This window comes from Dermochelys coriacea, chromosome 9 (assembly GCF_009764565.3).
Source record: "Dermochelys coriacea isolate rDerCor1 chromosome 9, rDerCor1.pri.v4, whole genome shotgun sequence".
Classification (NCBI taxonomy): domain Eukaryota; kingdom Metazoa; phylum Chordata; order Testudines; family Dermochelyidae; genus Dermochelys; species Dermochelys coriacea.
Window position 1 is genome coordinate 54,907,625 of NC_050076.1, and position 22,509 is coordinate 54,930,133.

At 46.2% G+C, this 22,509-nt stretch overlaps 1 protein-coding gene across 3 annotated transcripts in view; it reads left to right on the forward strand.

Annotated features, from left to right (window-relative positions):
• The window catches only part of SLCO2A1 (solute carrier organic anion transporter family member 2A1), an 83,521-nt gene that overhangs the window by 56,633 nt on the left and 4,379 nt on the right, over positions 1-22,509 (forward strand). For all 3 annotated transcript variants that reach the window (XM_038416073.2, XM_038416072.2, XM_043492263.1), the window contains 2 exons: positions 6,357-6,513; positions 12,111-12,280. In XM_038416073.2, the coding sequence (XP_038272001.1) occupies positions 6,357-6,513; positions 12,111-12,280 (327 nt within the window). The remainder of the gene's footprint in view (positions 1-6,356; positions 6,514-12,110; positions 12,281-22,509) is intronic.

Below are 22,509 nucleotides of genomic sequence, written 5' to 3' on the forward strand. Positions count from 1 at the left end.
GAACCAGGCTATTCCCACAGCAGGCTCTCACATATGCAGCCCCCATAGCATTGACACACTCATTTGCCAGGCAACACTAACCCTCCACGTTGCTCCCTTTGCTACCTTCTGCTCCTCAAGATTGCATATCTTGGGATGAGCCAAATCAATCGTATGTCCCTGCTGTGACAGCGCAGAGTCTCACAACCATCCAGAAGAGGAATGTTACACACCTCCCCTCAGTGGGCTCCCGCAGGACTGACCGAGCAGGAAAGTGTTTGGAAAAGGGCGAGTATTCTGTATCCGGCTGCCTCTGAACCAGGGGATGCCACTGTGCAATGGCATCATCTTCAAAAGGGCACTCTGAATGCTGATTGGCTGACAGGGTTAGCACATCCTGGGAAGTTCCGCCTTTCAGAGGTGGTCCTTCCAGGAGTCTCATCAGAGTATGGTCTCTGTGTCTGTTGGACATGTGATCTATTTCAGCACCATTTCCCATCTAATCTCTGCAGCTGTTGGCTATAAACATAATCAGTTACTGGGCTCAATACAGGGATAACTATGTGACATTCTATGGCCTGGGCTATACAGGAGGTCAGACCAGATGATCATTATGGTCCTTTCTGGCCTTTAATATATGTTCAACCTGCTGGGCCTAGATATACCGGCCAGAGAATAGAGAGGGTGTACAGCACAGAACACCCCTTTCCAAACAAGTGTGGTCATAATGTTTACCTGGTGACTCCCATATCAAGCAAAGCTACCTCTGTAAGTTTCATCCTTACATTTCTATAAGGAAGAGGGGCTCTGGCTCATGGAACACCTGCCCTGTCTGAAGGCTGTTAGTACAGCCAGCTGGCTCTCACACTCCTTCTCTCAGAAAGTAGCCTCTCTGGCTGTGTGAGAGGGAACACTTGACTCTTATTGTCCCCTTTTACTTATTTAAGATAAAGTTGCACTTGGTCTCCATTCCAAGCTCGTCAGTTTCACCTTATTCAGACCATTTCCCAGCATACTGCCAATATCTTAAGAAGGGGCTTCCACACAAATGTTACTCTTGGCCTGTGATAAACGCTCTGTCCCAGGGGTGCGCTGCTTGCAAACAGGAGGGGCCAGAAGCTGGCCACTCTATCCATTCATCCCCCTCCTGCACCCTACCATAGTTAAACAAAAACACATATTTTTAACCAAGGAAAGCGACACCAGCACTCAGCAAACAGACCTCTAGGCAATGGCTGGCAATGTTTGTATGGTGCTCTCGAGATCTGCACTGAGTGTACTTCATTAGGAATGGTTAATAGTCATTGGGAGTGTTGGCAATTTTAAAAATCTACTAGTGATCCCCAAAATTATTTGTCTGTGTGTGGAGGAGCTCTATTTAGCCATACAACACAGTGTTCAGCCTGTATTGTTTGGATTCGGGGGCGGGGTGGGGGGAGAGGAGGAGGAGGGGAGAGGAAGCTGGTAAAGGATCTAAGAGACAGGAAAGACAGTTTTGTGGGTAGGACATTGAGCACATTACCGTGCAGTTCCAGGCCACTCACCTTCTTTGCAGTCTGAGATCAGATTCTGGACTAGTGACGCAGAGCCACGGAGGGTTGGGGCTTGCAGGCTCTTTGGAGATGCCATTTTGAGCTATGGGTCAGCACACCTGTGCCCTCTAGTTGTGTCAGGATTCACAAAGATGTTCGTGTCTGTCTGGTTGCTGATGGGGGGCAGGGCAGTCAGCTCGGGGGCAGTGTCTGCTGACCAGGCCCTGGGATTGAATTGCCCCCATCACTTGCTGGCTATTTGCTGTGTTTTCGTGGAATGCAGGGAGCAGATGCCACGCTGCGGAGAGATATCTGCATGCTGTGATGCTGTGTATTGAAGTCTGACTTTGCCTAATTCCTTCCTTGGAAATGCTGGGGCGAGATCAGGGAATGTGGCCCTTGGACTCCAGTACACTGCCTGGTGTTGGTGATGGTTTTTAATTTTATGTTTTAATTTGAGTTCATGTTCCTCACTATTCCTTCTTAGCTTGGAGGTGTGTGCTGGAGTTTCTCTGATAATCGTGTAACACTGACAAACCCCGGTCATCAGCGGGCGGGATCGAACCTGGGACCTCCGGAGCTAAATGCACGAGCCTCTACTGCATGAGCTAAAAGCCATAGGCCCATTACCTAAGGCTGTAGAGCAGACTCTAATCTCTCTCTCTCCGTGGTCTCGGTGCCACTAGCTGGGACAGAGCACTGTGGGTTACAATTGCATGGGAGGAGATGGCAGGTTGGGAGACTATGGTGGAGAACAGGCATTTGCCCCTTTGCTGCCATGTCTATGCCTGCCTGGGCAGGACATGTAGTGAGTTCCCCACTGCTGATTGTAGAGAACTGCTGTACACAGAACCCCTGACTGCCAGAAGTGGAGGGATCCACATTCTTTGTCAATTTGAGTGAGGAAGGCAAAATCCTACAGGTTTCTAGAGAGAGAGAGAGAGAGAGAGGCCCCCTTCCGCCTCATGATGAAGACCCAGTGAACTCAATCCACTTCCAGGGCAAGGTTTGGGCTCAGCACTTTCTGGCTATTGTTTTCTCTTCTCCCCAGTGGCTCCCTTCACCTGCTCTTCTCCTTCCCCTGCAGGTTCCTTGGGTCAAATCAACTACCAGGCTAGTCAGACTCTTACTATGGTCTGTTGTCTATTGGCTGATGCTTTCCATTCAGGGATTTCCCTACACCCCTCCCCCCATGGGGGTGTTTACTCCCCCCTGAATTTCCCCAACCCCTCACCCCCAGTTTTGTGAACTAGTTATATGCAGTATTGCCAATTTAATGATTGGAAATTTGAATTGAAATTGAAACATTAATACATACTTTAAAAGCATATACAGTGTATGATAAAATACGTGTATCTGAAAAAGTATAATAGATTTGAAAAGTATGAACATAGACTAGCTTCCTTGTACAGCTGTTTATGACAATGTCAGTGCATTCATTTTGGTGATGTTGGCCAACCTAATAATTTCAAATTATGATTTGTAAGCAAAGTCTAAATGAGCTCTCCCTGACAGCTAGTGATGAGCTGGCGGCTGGGGGGAAAGACTTCAGGACCAGATTGTATTTACATTCATACCTTATCTAACCAGGTATCCAGCAAACAGAGCTGTGTTGCCCAAGTGATAGATTTTGGCTGGGGTTGGGTTACAAATCACTTGAATGCGGGGGGGCAAGGGGTGTAATGAAATGTTGTTATTCTTATTGTATGAGTAAAGGGCAGTAGAACTGAACTTAGCCTGTGCTGATTGAGGGCATCGAGAGACAGGGTGGGGACAGGTGTTTTGCTTGATGGTCTGCCTGAGTCACAAGTACTATTAGACCTGCCCCTCTCCACTGTTTAAAGACAGAGCTGATTAGGTTCCATGGATAGTCTTTGTTTTGTTAAGTGATCACTACAGCTGAAATCACTGATAATCAGGTCTAAGTGCTTAGACCTGCTGTGGGACAGTGTTTCTGTGGAAGAGATGGCCCAGTCCGCACTAGCTGAGAGCTCAGCTAAAATCACTGACAGTTGTGTGAAACCTCAAGAGACCTGCACAGAGGTCGCAGTGGCAGGTGGCAGGTGATGGTGCAGGGCCATTGGCAACAGAACGATGGAGTGAATGGTGGCACAACAAACAACAGTGACCAGAGCGAACAATGAGCAGCTGGAGGAACAAACAAGGTGCCTTCTTGCCCCCCACCTGGGAGATGAACTCATGTGAAAGCACCTCTGAACTCTGAGTCTCCACTGACCAAGGACAACACCGGTGAGTGTTAATGAGGCTGTTACACAACACAGTTCATGTGAACAAACATGGCTGTGGCATCATACTTTCTATTTAAGCGAAAGATACCACACACTACAAACTGGAGGCCAATGTAAAGTGCATTGTCACTTGTCCATCCTGAAGTTGAACAATGGTTCTGAACAAGACCAGAAAATGCTCACTATCTTTCTGCAAGAAACTCAATTGATTGGCTAGATGCATGTGGTGCAACAGTGAAAGACTCAACAGTTGAAAAAGTGAAGAACTCTCTCACCACATTCAAAAAATTTGCATACATGGCGATGAATGCACTAATGCAAATGGTCATTAAGTATTAAGTCATTCTGTACGTTATCTTGATGTCAGTGGTAGGCCAGTACATGCATTTCTAGATGTTCAAGTTATAGAAGACAGATTGGCTGCATCTGTGACAACCCACATCTTAGAAGAGTTAAATGCTTGTCAATTGGATCCCAAACAGATGGCTGCTTGTGCATTTGATGGAGCTGCAAACTTCTCTGGAAGACATGGTGGAGCACAAGCTTTGCTCAGAGAAAAGTTTAACCCTTGTCTCTCCTATACGCATTGCAGAGGCCATGTACTCCAACTAGTGCTAGTACGAGCTGCAGATTCTTCAAAAGATATTTAAAAAGCTATAAATTTAATGTCTTCATTGTATTCTTTTTTCAGCAAGAGTCCCAAAAGACTGAATATCTTGGAAAATATGGAAGATACATTGGGACTGAAGTTCAAATTAGTCCAACCTGGGAAAACCCTCTGGCTTTCTCATGAGCAATCCTTGGTTGTTGTCTTAAAATTACTCCAGCCATTATTACTGGCTTTGGAAAGTATCTACCAAGATAGGATGGATCTAAGTAGTGAGGCTGGTGGATTACTTTTGCTACTATGTTCAGAAAAGACTATTGCCATTCTCTCTCTTGTAAATCTACTGTTGAAATCACTTGGGTCATTAAACAATGCCATCCAGGCATCTGGTACAACAGTAGTAGATCTTTGTCCAGCAATAGAAGCTACATTTGGATCAATCAGAGAGCTATCCATTGAAAAAGTACTGGAAGTAGTAAAGACTTCAATCCAGAAGTTGACTAATGAAGGCATTTATATTGAATCCTTAAGTGAAGAGGACAAGAAGTGTTTGTTAAAACAACTGAAAAAGTACACAGACTTGATTCTTAAAAACCTACAACAGCGACTTCTAGATTCTACTCAACCTCTATGTAGCTTTTACAGATCCCTGTCTTATAAAACACCGACAGTTGAATAGAGAGAGGCACTACCAGCAATGGGGCTGCCATGTGCTCAGAACAGAATAGAGAATTTGAACACAGAGTGGAATATCATACGACGAATGAATGAAGATTTGACTTCTTTTTTATCATCACTAGTGGCTCGACCTAATCTTTATGCTATGTTTCCCGGACTGAAAGAAGTAGGAATTCATCTCTTGCTACTCCCAGACACAACAGCTACAGCTGAGCGTTCTTTTTCATCATTGAATAGAATGTTGTGGTTTTTTTTAAAGAAGTTGCCTTCTGCCTGATCATGTGAATGAACTAATGAGCATATCAATTGAAGGAATGGAAGTACCAGATATACGAGAAGCCACTAAAGATGAATGCATTGCATTCAAGAAGTTCATTAACAGAGTTGTGCAAAATTATAACAAGAAACCAAGAAGGATGGAGATATAGTGATTCATAGAAGGCTTGAGTAGCCAACTTTAATTTGTCTGATGATTTTAAAATCTAATAAAAGGGTCATGAAACATTTTTCAGTTTTTACTATGGTGCCATACAGCCCACCTTCACCCTCATGGTCTCACCCCTCATTGGTCCTGACCCACCCACCCATAAATTTGAACACCCCTCGTAATTTCAATTCCTGGGGGAAACACTGCTTCCATTGCTCTGGAAATCTTCCCCACCTCAGAGCCAGCAGCCCATGAGTAGTGGAAAATCCCTTTTACCTGAAAAACTCCAGCTGACTGTTAGCTATTTGCTGCAGGAAGTAAAGCATATGCAGTCTGTCCTGTCATTCACCATGCCCTAGGATTTGACTGAGAGTAATCCCTGAAGATGGATTACTGGATAATATGTTACTGCAGATGTTTACTGCTCCTCCATAGTGCTAAGGAAAGTAAAATCAGTGTAGCGAATTTTGTCCTGTGAAGTTTAAATGCAGCCTTTGCCTCAATTTGTGTGTTTGAGCTAGCATGCTTCCAATTTCAATTCTGATTGAACTGACTTTCCCCCCATTTCTGATTTGGGAAGTTATATGGTTTCAGACGGATGCCTTAGCCCAATTAAATTTCTCCAGGTATCTGATCATTAATTTTCCTCCAAAAAAAAGCATGTGAATGTTTGTTTGCATGCACATGCGAGTAATTACTGCTAAGTTCACTGTAAACTTTAGCAGTACCTGCCAGGGGATAGGAATCGGGCATAAGGCCAGGCTACTGCATGGCAGTGACCCAACACAAACAGAGACAGGGAGATTGGTTAACCACGCAGAGAATTCAACAGGTCTTTTTTTCCCCTATCCTATTTTCTTTTCTTTTTTCCATTTTCTTGGCAGTACATCGAGTTTCCAGTCCCAAGCTAAGTGCCCCACTGGGTGCTCCTGCTCAGAGTACCTCTTTCACCCAGTCTGTGGAGATGACAACGTGGAGTACATCTCCCCCTGCAAGGCTGGCTGCTCGGATTCCGTTAATTCCTCCACACCCAAGGACATGGTAAGTAGCAGCAACTTGGATTCCAGGGCTGGGGAGATGACACACTGCTGAGCCATCTGGCCCACAAAGTCACATTGACGGGCCAGAATCTAAACTGTTTCTGGAAGCTCATAAGATCAGGTGTCAGGAGCCACCTCTAGCTATGTTGATCATTTTCTCAGAATCAAAACCCAGGGTGCTTTTGTGGTGATATTGTTGCGAGCTGCGAAACAGTCCTGACAAAGGGCACTTCTCTCCAAGTGTGCACTGGTGTTGCCATGCCAGCTTCTGACTCACCAGCAGCATGTGCATACTTCTCTGTGCACAGGACTTTCCCCAGTAGCTTCATGTTCAGAATAAGTTGATCACAGAACACTTGAACAAGTATAATTAATTTTGCCTCAAAGCAAAAGAAGAGCTTTGATGAGGCCTGCAATCATTTGACTTTCTTCCTCTTCACACCAAACATGGTTTATCACCCCAGATGCCTGTTCCTCTGGATTATTGGTTCCATCTTAAACATTGAGCAAATTCTGCTTGGCATAGTGATACATCTCCAACAAGCATTGTATAGCTATTAAACATTTCTAAAGTTTTAGTCAAAGCAATGAAAAATGGGGACATTTCCAATGTCCTGAAAGCTGAATAGCCCTAATCTTTTTAAAAAAAGAAAAGGAGTACTTGTGGCACCTTAGAGACTAACAAATTTATTAGAGCATAAGCTTTCGTGAGCTACAGCTCACTTCATCGGATCCGATGCATCCGATGAAGTGAGCTGTAGCTCACGAAAGCTTATGCTCTAATAAATTTGTTAGTCTCTAAGGTGCCACAAGTACTCCTTTTCTTTTTGCGAATACAGACTAACACGGCTGCTACTCTGAAACCTAATCTTTTTAGTCTCTCCTCGTATGGAAGCTGTTCCATACCCCTGTTCATCTTTATTGTCCTTCTCTGAACCTTTTTCAGTTCCTCTGAGTTCTTTTTGAGATGGGGCAACCAGAACTGGACACAGTATTCAAGGTGTGGGTGCACCATGCCTTTATATAGAGGCATTATGATAATTTCTATCTTATTTTCTCTTTCATAATAGTTTCTAACATACTGTAGGAGTTTTTGACCACTGCTGCACACTGAGTGGAAGTTTTCAGAAAACTATCCACAATGACTCCAACATCTCTTTCTTGAGTGGTAACACCTAATTTAGACCCCCATCATTGCATATATATATATGTATAGTTGGGACTGTGTTTTACAATATGCATTACTTTGCACTTATTGCCGTAGAATTTCATCTGACATTTTGTTGCCCAGACACCCATCTTAGTGAGATCCTTTGTAGCTTTTCACTGTCAGCTTTTCACTTACCTATCTAGAACAATTTTGTGTCATCTGCAAACTTTGCCACTTCACAGTGCACCCCTTTTTTCCAGATCGTTAATGAATATGTTGAACAGCACAGGCCCCAGGACAGAGCCTTGAAGGACCCCGCTGTTCACCTCTCTCCATTGTGAAAACTGACCGTTTATTCTTACCCTTTGTTTCCTTATCTTTCGACCAGTTACTAATCCATGAGAGAACCTTCCCTCTTATCTCATGGCTACTTTGTTTCCTTAAAAGCCTTTGATGAGGGACATTGTCAAAGGCTTTTTGAAAATCCAAGTGCACTGTATCAACTGGATCACCTTTCTCCACGTGCATGTTGACTCCCTCAAAGAATTCTATAAATTGGGGAAGCTCATTACTATTTAGTTTGTCAGTCTGTTCTAAAGCCTCTTCTATTGACGCATCAATCTGGGACAATACTTAAGATCTATTGTCCGAAAAGAGTAGCTCTGGTGTGGGAATCCCCTTCGCAGCCTATGCGGTGACGATGGATTCAAAGAATTTATTTAGCTTCTCTATGATGACCTTGTCTTCCTTGAGTGCTCTTTTAGCACCTTGATTATCCAGTGGCCCCACTGATTGTTTGGCAGGCTTCCTGCTTCTGATCTACTTACATTTTTTTTTTTGTTACTGTTGGATTTTGTGTCTTTAGCAAGTTGCTTCTCAAATTCTTTCTTGGCCTGCCTTGTTACACCTTTACATCTTATTTGCCAGAGTGTGACTTCCAAATTTTAAATGGCACCTTTTAGCCTGTAATGCTCTGCTGTTTAATCAGGGTCGCATTCTTTTAGTCCTCCTGCTATCTTTTTTCATTTGGGGTATACATTTAGTCTGAGCCTCTATTATGGTGTTTTAAAGTACTTTGCCTGCTGCTATAACCTACAGGTCTGCCTGCGAGCAGCCATGCCCCAGCCCTCCACCTGGAGGATGTTAGCAATAGCTTACTTGAGACACATGAGGCTCTGCCCCTGAGGTCCGATTGGCAGCATCCCAGCATGGCTGAATGGCCTGCTGGCCCCATTTAAGCCAGCAGCAAGAAGTTATCTGAACTAGTGGGCTCCACCCTGCTCTGGACTCTGTGCTTTGTGCTTCCTGCTTCCCACTTCTGTGTTCCCAGCTTGATCTCCTGGTCTACTGACCCACCTGGCCTGTTGGCATCTGATTTATGGTTCTTGACCTACAGTTTGTCACCTGCCTCTGAGCACATGGTACCTGACCAGCCTGACTCATGGGTCAGCTCTCCAGTTTGTCTCCGGCTTCTGACCTCCTGAAGTCCTGACTCAGCTGGCTCTTGACCCCTGTCTTGTGACTGTGGACTCTGGGTTCTGACTGCTAGGTCTGCCGCCCACAACCCAACTGTGACAGGCATTTTACCCTCGTGACTGCTCTCTTTATTTTCCATCTAACTATCATCCTTATTCTTGTGTAGTTCCCCTTCTTAAAGTTAAATGTTAGTGGGGTGGGGGTTTTGGTGTATTTCCCCCTACAGGGATGCTAAATGTATTTACCTTATGGTCGCTATTACCAAGTGGTTCAGCTATCTTGGACCGGATCTTGTGCTCCACTTAGGACTAAATCAGGAATTGCCTCTCCTTTTGTGGGCTCCACGATTAGCTGCTCCAAGAAGCAGTCATTCATGGTGCCTAGAAATTTCATGTCTGATTCATGTCCTGAGGTGCCATTTACCAGTCACTATGAGGATAGTTGAAATTACCCATTATTATGATATTTTCTGGTTTTGTAGCTTCTTTAACCTCCCTGAGCGTTTCACAGTCACTGTCACCATCCTGTCAGGTGGTTGGTCGTATATTCCTACTGCTCGACTGTCAGGATCCCCCCCACTCTGAACTCTGGGGTACAGATGTGGGGACCCACATGAAAGACCCCCAAGCTTAAATTCTACGAGTTTAGGTTAAAAACTTCCCCAAGGCACAAATTCCTTTCCTTGTCCTTGGATGGTATTGCTGCCACCACCAAGTGATTTACACAAAAATTCAGGGGAGGGTCACTTGGAATCCCTATCCCCCAAAAATATCCCCCCTCAAGTCCCTTTACCCCCTTTCCTGGGGAGGCTTGAGAATAATATACCAACTAATTGTCTTAGCAATGTGAGTGCAGACCAGACCTTTATCTTTAGGACACTAAAATCAATCAGGTTCTTAAAAGAATAACTTTATTATAAAGAAAAAAGTAAAAGAATCACACCTGCAAAATCAGGATGGAAGGTAACTTTACAGGGTAATAAAAAGATTTAAAACACAGAGGACATAGACTCTTATTATTCAAGCATCAAATTTCTGTCCACAGAGATACTATGGTTCTGTTTGAGTCATTTGTGATTTTCTTCTTATTTGGCTTATGCTGTTTTAACATATAGTGCAACTCCCCCACCAGAATAACCTACTCTGTCATTCCTGTATATTTCATACACTAATATTACTGTGTCCCATTGATTTTCCTTCTTCCACCAAGTTTCCATGGTTCCTGTTATAGCAATATCCTCATTTAATGCCAGTCACTCTCATTTACCCATCTTAGTATGTAGACTTCTCACATTTGTATATAAGCATTTGTATGTTTTATCAATATTCAGTTGGTTATATTGAAATGGATTCTTTTACATTTGACTGTTCCTTACTAGCTCCCACCTGTACTTTGCCATCTTCTTTCCTATCCTCTTAGCAAGGCTATGGAGTTCCCACTTTAATAAATTCATCCCTGAGGGATGTCTCCATCTGAACCGGGTGCTCCTCTGCACCTGTCCGCTTGCCCCAGCCCTTAGCTTAAAAAATTCTCCACAACCTTTTTAATTTTACATGCCAGCAATCTAGTTCCACTTTGGTTCAGGTAGAGCCCATCCTTCCTGTAGAGGCTCCTCCTTCCTCTAAAGGTTCCCCAGTTCCTAATAAACCTAAATCCCTCCTCCCTATACCATTGTCTCATCCATGCATTTAGACTTTGCAGTTCTGCCTGTTTTATTAACTCTGCATGTAGAACTGGAAGCATTTTAGAGAATGCTACCAGGGAGGCCTTGGACTTTAATCTCTTACCTAGAGCCTAAATTTGGCCTCCAGGTCCTCTCTCCTGCCTTTCCTAGTGTCATTAGTACTTACATGTACCATGACCAAAGAGACTAACAAATTTATTTGAGCATAAGCTTTCGTGAGCTCCAGCTCACTTCATCGGATGCATCCATAAGCTCACGAAAGCTTATGCTCAAATAAATTTGTTAGTCTCTAAAGTACCACAAGTACTCCTTTTCTTTTTGCGAATACAGACTAACATGGCTGCTAGTCTGAAACGTACCATGACTACTGGCTCCTCCCCAGTACTATCTATAAGGTTATCTAGATGTCTTATGAGATCCATTACTTTCACATCCAGTAGGCAGTTCATCATGCCATTCTTCTGATCATCACAAATCCAACTATCTATGGCTCTAATAATTGCTTCTCCTACTATTATGGCCTGTCTCGTCCTAATAACTGGGTTCCCTGCCCTGGAGGGATATCCTCAGTGCAAGAAGATACCATGACATCATCCAGAAGGTGAGTCTCAGCTATGGGATCATGTCCCTCCACTCCAGCTTGATGATCTCCTGCCCCATGACTTTCATCCTCCTTTACACACAGGGACTGTCAGACAGGAGATGGGACCATTCTATGCTGTCCCTAAAAGTCTCCTCCCTGAACCTCTGTCTTCCTATGCTCCTCCAGCCAATCCACTGTGGCCTTCAGAGCCCGTACTCTGTCTCTGAGAGCTATGAGTTTCCTGTACTGCATGCACACATACGCCATCTGCCTACAAGGCAGGTAATCACACATATTGCTCTGAATGCAATAAACTGGGTAGCCCCTTGCCCTGCTGCTGGTCTGCCTGCCTGCATTGTTATACTCTTGTGGCTTTTTTATGTAGCCTAAATTTTCGATATGTTTGTTAGGTGTTTTGTTTTTCAGTAGGACTTTTAGCAACTGTGTGTGATCTAGGTCTTCCTGGCCTATGCCAGGTTCCTACTGAGCAAGCATCACTAATAAGCACTGAATGATGACTTCACAATATTATTTTTTTAATATTGGCCATATTCTGCTCTCACTCCTGCCACAGGAACTCCTGCCACTGAGGCCAGTGCCATTACTCCATGGAAAACTGGTGGGAGAAGAGAACTGGGAAAACTCTGCTCCAGATATATTGATCTCAGGAGATGTTTTACTGTCTTTTTTTAATGCCCTAAACAGATCTATGTGAACTGCTCCTGTATCCACACCAAGAATGGACAGTCCTCAGCAAAGACAGGTTCCTGTCTGGTCAGCTGTTCCCATTTACTCCTTCCTGTCATATTCCTCATCTCGTTTGCTGCCCTGGTAGCATGCTTGTCTCACAATCCCCTCTACATGATGGTATTACGGTAAGCGACAAAGTTCAGTTTCATGGGACCTCATATGAAGTATCATATGCAAAGTACTGGCAAATTTCCTCCCCACCTATGACCAGGTCTTCTCCTTGGCCTCTCTGCACTGGCTGCCTCCTTCCTGACTGCCTGGAGTGATACACCCCTCCTTGCCTATGTATAATGGTCTCTGACTGTTTGTGGCACCCCTACATGGACTTTTGAATTGGAGCTCGGGGAGGGCAGTTGGGGAACTCTTTCTCTGACATGGTCTGCTGGATGTGGAGTTGGGGATGCTACATGGGCTAATGGGATGAGTATCTGTGTGTGGTGGGGGCTCCGAAAGAGTTAGACTTTATGCAGCTGCATAGGTCACACAGCCTAGGTCTATCACTGGCAAGAGGCAACTAGGAGACTGGGTTTGGTATGTTGTCTTTTAAAGAAAGGCCAAGAAGTGTGGGTCAGGTCTTCAGCAGGTGCTGATTGGTTGATCTCCATGGGAGTCAATATCAGAACTAAGGGATATCAATGGAGCTACATGGATTTATGTCAGCTGAGGATCTGGCCCTGTATCTTCTTAGGCTCACAATTAGAGGTGAATTAAGACTAAACCCAACCCAAATCCACCAACTTTTTGGACCCCCTTAAGACACTGGGCTCCCCAAGAGCCTCTTCCTCCTCACTGAATGTAGCAGCTCTTGCCTCTTCCTCATTCCTCTGCCCTTCATCCCCATCTCCCCGCTGCTTGCTTTTCAGTCCAAAGCTACTTTCTTCTCCAGATCAGAACTCACCTATCTACTCCAGTCCTGGCCAGAGACCCCGATTTCCAAAAGAATAGCGTCCTTCATATGCTCAAGGAAGGTGTGAAATTGCTGCGTGGCCCCGATGGAACTTGCCTGTTAGCTATCTGAATATACCAAGTGTGGCAAATTGCTGGTATGATTATGATGGGTTCCACACTTCCTCTTCTTGGGGGGGATTCAGGGAGCAGTTTTCTGCCCCTGAACTAGGGTATTTACTGTCCCACTAGTAACCCAGAGAAGGGTAGTGGAGAGGGAGGGACCCGGGCCTGCCCTCTACTCCGGGTCCCAGCCCAAGGGCCCTAGGGATAGTGGTAAACAACTTGAACTAGTGCTTCCTTCCCCTGGGCTACTTCCCTGTCCTGCTCTTCAGCTTGTGGGGCTTCCTGCCCTCTCTCTCTCTCTGCACAAGCCAGGTGTCTCTTTACCTAGGATCGTGGTCTTCTAGCAGCCACATCACTTCTCCAAACTCTCCTCTACTTCAACTCCTCCAAACTGCTCTCTGCTCCAACTCCTCCAAACCACTCTGCTCCAACTCCTTCCCCTGGCTGATTGAAGCAGGGGGTTTTTATCAGGTGACTAGCTTTAGGTGCTCTAATTGGCTTCAGGTGCTTTTAATTAATCTATAGAAACCTTTTTCCCTCTACAGGGAATAAGGCATCTCCTCATCCTGGGACTTACATATTTCTCCTATATCACTCTCCTATTGGCCATCCATAAAACCAGAGTGAGGAGGTTGGCCAATGGAGTCTCCTGTGACTGTGGGGCCTATTTCCGATCCTCAGTCCGTTCACGTATCCGGGCAGAGTTCCTCTCAGCGTCCTCTCGGAGTTCCTCTGACTCCCTTGACGCCTTTGAGAAGCAGTGGGCGCTGTCCGGGGCTCTCTGCTCGGTGTCCCCGTCCGGTTCCCTTTGTTTGACCCTTTGACCACACTCCTGTCCCTGTTATTTCATTAACTATCCCCTGGATTTATTTGGTATCTAGGTCCTGTGGATCCCCCTTTTAGGTTGGGGGGGATCCTTTAGCAGTGGACGGGCTTCACCCGCCCACTTCCCAGATCCCAATAGGATCACTCTCCTGCTGCCTTCTGGCCGTGCTGTATCACATATCCTCCCCCCCTCACTCAACACCATGCTGTTGGGCTACTTGGGATGAGAGGCAATCTGCATTGCTGTGTTGGCTTCCGGCCCTATGCTGTACTCAGAAATGAAAGGGTTGCAGAGATAGGAACCATCTAGTCACTCTTGCATTCTTCTCCTTGTTTCTGTGCATCCACTGGAGCGGGGTGTAGTCTGTCACCAGGGTAAATCGCCACGCCAGTAGATAGTAGCAGAGAGTTTCCATGGCCCATTTTATCGCCAGACATTCCTTTTCAACAACGGCATACTTTTGTTCCCTGGGGAGGAGCTTCCGGCTGAGGTGTGTTCCTCCTCCCCTACCATCTGTGAAAGGACGACTCCTAGCCCTACTTCCGAGGCATCTGTTTATAGGACAAATTCTTTCTTGAAGTATGGGGCTATGAATACTTGGATGGCAGTAAAGGGCTGTCCTTAAACCTGCGAATGCTTCTTCTGCTGCATCAGACCATTTTACTATCTTGGGGCCCCGAGCCTTTATCAGGTCCGTCAATGGCCCTGGTCTTGTGGTGAAATGAGGGATGAATCTCCGATAGTACCCTACTAACCCGAAAAATGCTTTGACCTGCATTTTATGGACTGGCCGAGGCCAATCTTGTATTGCCTCCACTTTGTTCCATTGCAGTTTTACCAAGCCCTCTCCCTACTACATACCCGAGGTATCTCGCCTCAGCTAGTCCTATCACGCACTTGAGAGGGTTGGCAGGGAGGCCGGCCTTCTGCAGGGCGACTAGTACCAATTCTATTTTCCCTAGGTGCATTTCCCAGTCAGGACTATGGATGACTATATTGTCTAAATAAGCGGCAACACACCTGGCATGGGGTCTCAGCAATTTATCCATAAGTCGTTGGAATGTTGCAGGAGTCCGAAAGGGACGACAGTGTATTGGAACAGGCCATCAGGTGTAGAGAAAGCAGTCTTCTCCTTGGCATTCTTGGCCAGGGGAATTTGCCAATATCCTTTGGTCAGGTCCAGAGTGGTTAGGTATCGGGTCTTGCCTAACTGATCAACTAGCTCATCAACACGTGGTATCAGATAGGCATCAAATTGGGATACTTCATTCAACTTCCAGAAGTCATTGCAAAATCTCAGGGTGCCGTCAGGTTGGGTACTAGGACGATAGGGCTGGACCACTGGCTTTGGGATTCTTCAATAATCCCAAGTTCCAACATCTTCTTCACTTCTATCCTAATTTCCTCTCTTTTAGCTTCCGGTATCCAGTACGGTCTTATCGTCATTCTTATTCCGGGCCTGGTGACTATATGATTTTGGACCAGTGTCGTACAGCCCAGCTGTGTACAGAACACATCTTGGTTCCGTTGGATCATATCAATGACCTCTGTTCGTTGTTCTGGGGCTAACTCGGGGGATATCCTCACCTGCTCCTGTGGGTCGTCCGTCTGAGGTGGAGCTCTCTGAATGACCAGGCATGTCTCTCAGTCACGCCAGGGCTTCAGTAAGTTTACATGGTAGACCTGCTCTGGTCTTCAGTAGTCTGGTTGTCTGACCTTACAGTCCGCTTCCCCAATGGCTTCCACTATCTCATGTGGCCCATGCCAGCTGGCCAGGAGTTTGCTTTCTGCTATCGGCACTAGCACCATCACCCATTCTCCCAGCTGAAATTTCTGTACTTTCACCCGGCGGTTATCATATATCTGCTGGGTCTCTTGTGCTTTTTCCAAATGTTCTCATACTATAGGGGTTACTCAAGCTATTCGCTCTCTCATCTGTGTCACGTGCTCAATGACATTCTTTCCTGGGTTGGGTTCTTCCAAGTCCTCCTTGGCATTATCTAATATTCTGTGTGGGTGGCATCTGTATAGTAGCTCAAAGGGAAAGAAACCGGTGGACGCCTGGGGGACTTCCTGTATTGCAAACGTTAGGTATGGTAGAAGGGTATCCCAGTCTTTTCCGTCCTGTGCTACCACCTTCCGGATCATACCTTTAAGGGTGCGGTTAAACCTCTCTACCAGTCCTTCTGTTTGTGGATGGTAAACTGAGGTCCATATGGCATGGATGCAGAGCAGGGTACATAAGTCCTTCATTAATTTCAACATGAAAGGGGTTCTTTGGTCAGTCAGGATCTCCTTAGGGATGCCCACTCTGGCAAAAACCTGAAGTAGTTCTTTTGCTATTGCCTTGGATGTGGAGTTTCTTAAAGGAATGGCTTCTGGATACCGTGTGGCGTAGTCAAGGATGACTAATATGTTTTGGTGGCCCTGTGCTGATCTTTCCAGCGGGCCGACTAGGTCCATGGCTATCCTTTCAAAAGGGACTTCAATAATAGGCAAAGGTACTAATGGGGCCCGCAAGTGAGGTCGGCGGCTATGCAACTGGCATTCCAGGCAGGAGGTACAATAACGTTGGACCTCGGCGCGTATTCCTGGCCAATAAAATCTTCTTAGGACTCTATCAAGTGTCTTGTCTACTCCTAGATGTCCCCCAAATAAATTACTGTGAGCTAACTCTAATACTGCCCTTGTGTGTTTCCGTGGGACTAAGAGCTGCTCCACTTCTTCCCCTATAATTTGCACTATTTGGTACAACAGATCACATTTCATCACATAATACGGCCTTTGACCCTTGGTCTTTCCTTCCACGGGTACGCCATTTACTTCCACTACCTCCTCCCTCACATTTGCATATAGCGGGTCATTGGCTTGGTCCTGCCCAAAACTTTCACGTGCAGTACCGATTTGACCTAACTCCATGGGACCTATTTCTTCTCCGCCCTTTGGGTTGCCCCTACTTGGGCTAGGAACCACCTCTGAGTCCTCACTGGCCTGAATTGTCTCCTGGCCTCCTGAACGGGTTCACTTACCAACAAGGGAGGCTTTCTGGTTCTCTGCTAGAATCTTGGTCCCTAGCCTTTTATCTGTCCTCTTTTCCCACCTAGACTTTCGGGGTTTCCTGGGAGATTAAAATAGCTCTGGGGCAAATTCGGCAAAAATTGGGGTGAGGCTATCTGTAGGTGCCTCCGTCTCAGCCTGGGGGTTGCTACCCTCCCCTGGGTCTACTGGGGGGAGTAAGTTCTCAAACTCGGGAAAGTCCCTACCAATTAAGACTGGGTAGGGGAGTCTAGGGACCACTCCTGCAGTTAGCCTGGTAGTGTTTCCTTGGATCTCAATCCGTACTGGGATTGTGGGGTAGAAATTTATGATGCCATGAACGCACGATACGCCTGTGGTTTTGGCCCGGGTTAGTTGGTCTTGCCCCACCAACTTCCCTGAGACCAGTGTGACAGCACTCCCGGAATCTACTAATGCTACGGTCGTAATACCATTCATCTTTACTGACCTTGTATACCCATGTGAGGTCATTGCAACCCCTACCAGGCCAATTAGGCCACATTGTTCCCCAGGATCCCCCAGACTGCACTGCATAGGCTCTTCCCAGTTGGGGCATTGGGCTGCTATATGCCCTAGTTCCCCACACTCGTAACACCAACCCCTTATCGCGGTTGCTGCCCTCTGCCCTCTGTGGCCCCCCAGCCCTCTCTTCCCAACCCCCCAGGTCCCTTCTTGGCCTCGAGCCATTTCTCAGTGTCTTTCCTTCTAGTTATGGTTCTTCTGTAGTTCTTGACAATCCGGGACTTGGGTTTGGGGTTGTCTTTCTGGTTTGCCATGTCTCACCCGCTGGGGTCTGGAACAGTTCCCAGGCTGCCAGCTGTCTTTCCACGATGGAGACCAACTCATCATAGGTAGAGGGGTCATTCTGACCAACCCAAGCCTTAAGGCCTGGTGGTAGCCCCCTCATATACCGGTCCAGTACCAGGAGCTCTATCATTTTTTCAGAGTTGAGGGCCTCAGGGCACAGCCATTTCCAGGTCAGGTGGATCAGGTCAAACAATTGCGATCAGGGTGTCTTGTCCTCTGTATACTGCCATTCATAAAACCTCTGGGTTCGGAACGCCGTGGTTACTCCAGATCTGGCCAGGATCTTTGCCTTCAGCTGAGGGTAATCCTCCGCAGTCTCTGCAGCCATATCGTAGTAGACCTTCTGGGCCTTTCCACACAGGAACGGGACGAGGATACCAGACCACTGATCTCGGGGCCAGGCCTCCCGCAGGGCTGTTCTCTCAAATGCCAGGAGGTACACCTCTACATCATCCTTCCGTGTCATTTTCTGTAGGCAGTGGCTGGCCCATATAGTCTGGGTTCCGTCACAATTGTGGTTCTGCTCCATAAGGGCCTTCTTCTGGTTTGCCAGCTCCTGTAGCAGAGATCGGTCCTGGGCAGCCTGATTCATCAACAGCCGATTAGTCTCCTGCTGCACCCGAGGCGCCTCCTGTTGGGCGGTGGATTTGGGTAGCTTTCTGTTGGGCCGCAGTGGCTTGTATTAAGGCCTTGACCACGTCGTCCATCTTGGGGACGGGACGGGTTTTGGTTAACCCTATTTTAAGTCTTTAGCATGGAGATCCCACTTTTCACACCACGTGTGGCAAATTGCTGGTATGATTATGATGGGTCCCGCACTTCCTCTTCTTGGGGTGGGGAGTTCAGGGCGCAGTTTCCTGCCCCTGAGCTAGGGTATTTACTGTCCCACTAGTAACCCAGAGAAGGGTAATGGAGAAGGAGGGACCCGGGCCCGCCCTCTACTCCGGGTCCCAGCCCAGGGGCCCTAGGGATAATGGTAAACCACTTGAACTAGTGCTTCCTTCCCCTGGGTTACTTCCCTCTCCTGCTCTTCAGCATGTGGGTCTTCCTGCCCTCTCTCTCTGCACAAGCTGGGTGTCTCTTTACCTAGGGTCTTGGTCTTCTAGAGAGCCACGGCACTTCTCCAAACTCTCCTCTACTTCAACTCCTCCAATTTGCACTCTGCTCCAACTCCAAACCACTCTGCTCCAATTTCTTCCAACTGCTCTCTGCTCCAACTCCAAACTACTCTGCTCCAACTCCTTCCCCTGGCTGATTGTAGCAGGGGGTTTTTATCAGGTGACTAGCTTCAGGTGCTCTAATTGACTTCAGCTACTTTTAATTAATCTATAGAAACCTTTCTTCCCTCTACAGGGAATAAGGCTTCTCCTCAACCTGGGACTTACATATCTCTCCTATATCACTCTCCTGCTGCCTTTTGGCCATGCTGTATCACAAGTCATTGGGCCAAATTCAGATGTGATATAAATGGTGGTGTAAGTTACATTCCACTGAGTAGATGCAGCAGTAAAATCAACCAAGAAGCTCTGGAGCTCCTCCCCATCTTTACCTTCATCCCATCTGCTGGCTGCCTTTCCTGCTACTTCCCCTTTCTGTCCTTGAGCACACCAGTTCCTTCCACCCACCGCCGAGGAGTGACTTACATCACCAGCGACCTGAGCAGCATTTTGTCCTAGAAACGGGTCTAACAAGAAAACCGCCTTGTTTCTAAACCAAGTTTTGCAAACATTTTTTGTTTTGGATGATATTTTATGAAAAAACAGAAATGGAAAAAAATTCAGTTTTCAAAAACAACCAATATTTCAAAAACTGGAAAATGTTTGTTTTGGGAGAGATTTTTGAAAACCAGAAATGCTTCAGTTTTCAAGATCTAACAGGTCTGGGGTTTCATAGAATATGTAACTGGAAGAGACCTCTTGGGCCAAGTCCAGTCACCTACTGTCACAGACGTAAAAAGAAAAGGAGTACTTGTGGCACCTTAGAGACTAACAAATTTATTAGAGCATAAGCTTTCATGAGCTACAGCTCACTTCATCGGATGCATTTGGTGGAAAAAACCGAGGGGAGATTGATATACACACACAGAGAACATGAAACAATGGGTTTATCATACACACTGTAAGGAGAGTGATCACTTAAGATAAGCCATCACCAGCAGCGGGGGGGGGGGGGAGGAAAACCTTTCATGGTGACAAGCAAGGTAGGCTATTTCCAGCAGTTAACAAGAATATCTTAGGAACAGTGGGGGGTGGGGTGGGGTGGGGGGGAGAAATAACATGGGGAAATAGTTTTACTTTGTGTAATGACTCATCCATTCCCAGTCTCTATTCAAGCCTAAGTTAATTGTATCCAGTTTGCAAATTAATTCCAATTCAGCAGTCTCTCATTGGAGTCTGTTTTTGAAGCTTTTTTGTTGAAGGATAGCCACTCTTAGGTCTGTAATCGAGTGACCAGAGAGATTGAAGTGTTCTCCGCCTGGTTTTTGAATGTTATAATTCTTGACGTCTGATTTGTGTCCATTCATTCTTTTACGTAGAGACTGTCCAGTTTGACCAATGTACATGGCAGAGGGGCATTGCTGGCACATGATGGCATATATCATATTGGTAGATGCGCAGGTGAACAAGCCTCTGATAGTGTGGCTGATGTGATTAGGCCCTATGATGGTGTCCCCTGAATAGATATGTGGACAGAGTTGGCAACGGGCTTTCTTGCAAGGATAGGTTCCTGGGTTGGTGGTTCTGTTGTGTGGTGTGTGGTTGCTAGTGAGTATTTGCTTCAGATTGGGGGGCTGTCTGTAAGCAAGGACTGGCCTGTCTCCCAAGATCTATGAGAGTGATGGGTCGTCCTTCAGGATAGGTTGTAGATCCTTGATGATGCGTTGGAGAGGTTTTAGTTGGGGGCTGAAGGTGATGGCTAGTGGCATTCTGTTATTTTCTTTGTTGGGCCTGTCCTGTAGTAGGTGACTTCTGGGTACTCTTCTGGCTCTGTCAATCTGTTTCTTCACTTCAGCAGGTGGGTATTGTAGTTATAGGAATGCATGATAGAGATCTTGTAGGTGTTTGTCTCTGTCTGAGGGCTTGGAGCAAATGCGGTTATATCGTAGAGCTTGGCTGTAGACAATGGATCGTGTGGTATGATCTGGATGAAAGCTAGAGGCATGTAGGTAGGAATAGCGGTCAGTAGGTTTCCGATATAGGGTGGTGTTTATGTGACCATCGCTTATTAGCACCGTAGTGTCCAGGAAGTGGATCTCTTGTGTGGACTGGTCCAGGCTGAGGTTGATGGTGGGATGGAAATTGTTGAAATCATGGTGGAATTCCTCAAGGGCTTCTTTTCCATGGGTCCAGATGATGAAGATGTCATCAATGTAGCGCAAGTAGAGTAGGGGCATTAGGAGACGAGAGCTGAGGAAGCGTTATTCTAAGTCAGCCATAAAAAGGTTGGCATACTGTGGGGCCATGCGGGTACCCATCGCAGTGCCGCTGACTTGAAGGTATACATTGTCCCCAAATGTGAAATAGTTATGGGTGAGGACAAAGTCACAAAGTTCAGCCACCAGGTTAGCCGTGACATTATCGGGGATACTGTTCCTGATGGCTTGTAGCCCATCTTTGTGTGGAATGTTGGTATAGAGGGCTTCTACATCCATAGTGGCTAGGATGGTGTTTTTAGGAAGATCACCAATGGACTGTGGTTTCCTCAGGAAGTCAGTGGTGTCTTGAAGATAGCTGGGAGTGCAGGTAACGTAGGGCCTGAGGAGGGAGTCTACATAGCCAGACAATCCTGCTGTCAGGGTGCCAATGCCTGAGATGATGGGGCGTCCAGGATTTCCAGGTTTATGGATCTTGGGTAGCAGATAGAATACCCCAGGTCGGGGTTCTAGGGGTGTGTCTGTGCGGATTTGTTCTTGTGCTTTTTCAGGGAGTTTCTTGAGCAAATGCTGTAGTTTCTTTTGGTAACTCTCAGTGGGATCAGAGGGTAATGGCTTGTAGAAAGTGGTGTTGGAGAGCTGCCTAGTAGCCTCTTGTTCATACCCCGACCTCCCACTGTTCCTCAGATATTCTTGTTAACTGCTGGAAATAGCCTACCTTGCTTGTCACCATGAAAGGTTTTCCTCCTTTCCCCCCCCTGCTGCTGGTGATGGCTTATCTTAAGTGATCACTCTCCTTACAGTGTGTATGATAAACCCATTGTTTCATGTTCTCTGTGTGTGTATATCAATCTCCCCTCTGTTTTTTCCACCAAATGCATCCAATGAAGTGAGCTGTAGCTCACGAAAGCTTATGCTCTAATAAATTTGTTAGTCTCTAAGGTGCCACAAGTACTCCTTTTCTTTTTGCGAATACAGACTAACACGGCTGCTACTCTGAAACCTGTCACAGACATGTAATCTGTCATATAATGTTTCAATATATTTATCAAGCTCCATCTTAAAGCTAGTTAGGTTGCTTCCCCCACTCTTCCTGTTGGAAGACTATCTCAGAATCTCAGTCCTGTGATGGTTAGAAACTTTCTCATTTCCAGCCTAAATATACTCACGGCCACTTCATACCCATTTGTTCTTGTGCCAATATTGTCTGTTAGCTTAAATAGCTCTTCTCTCTCCCAGGTGTTTACCCGCTAATGAATTTATAGACAGCAATCAGATCC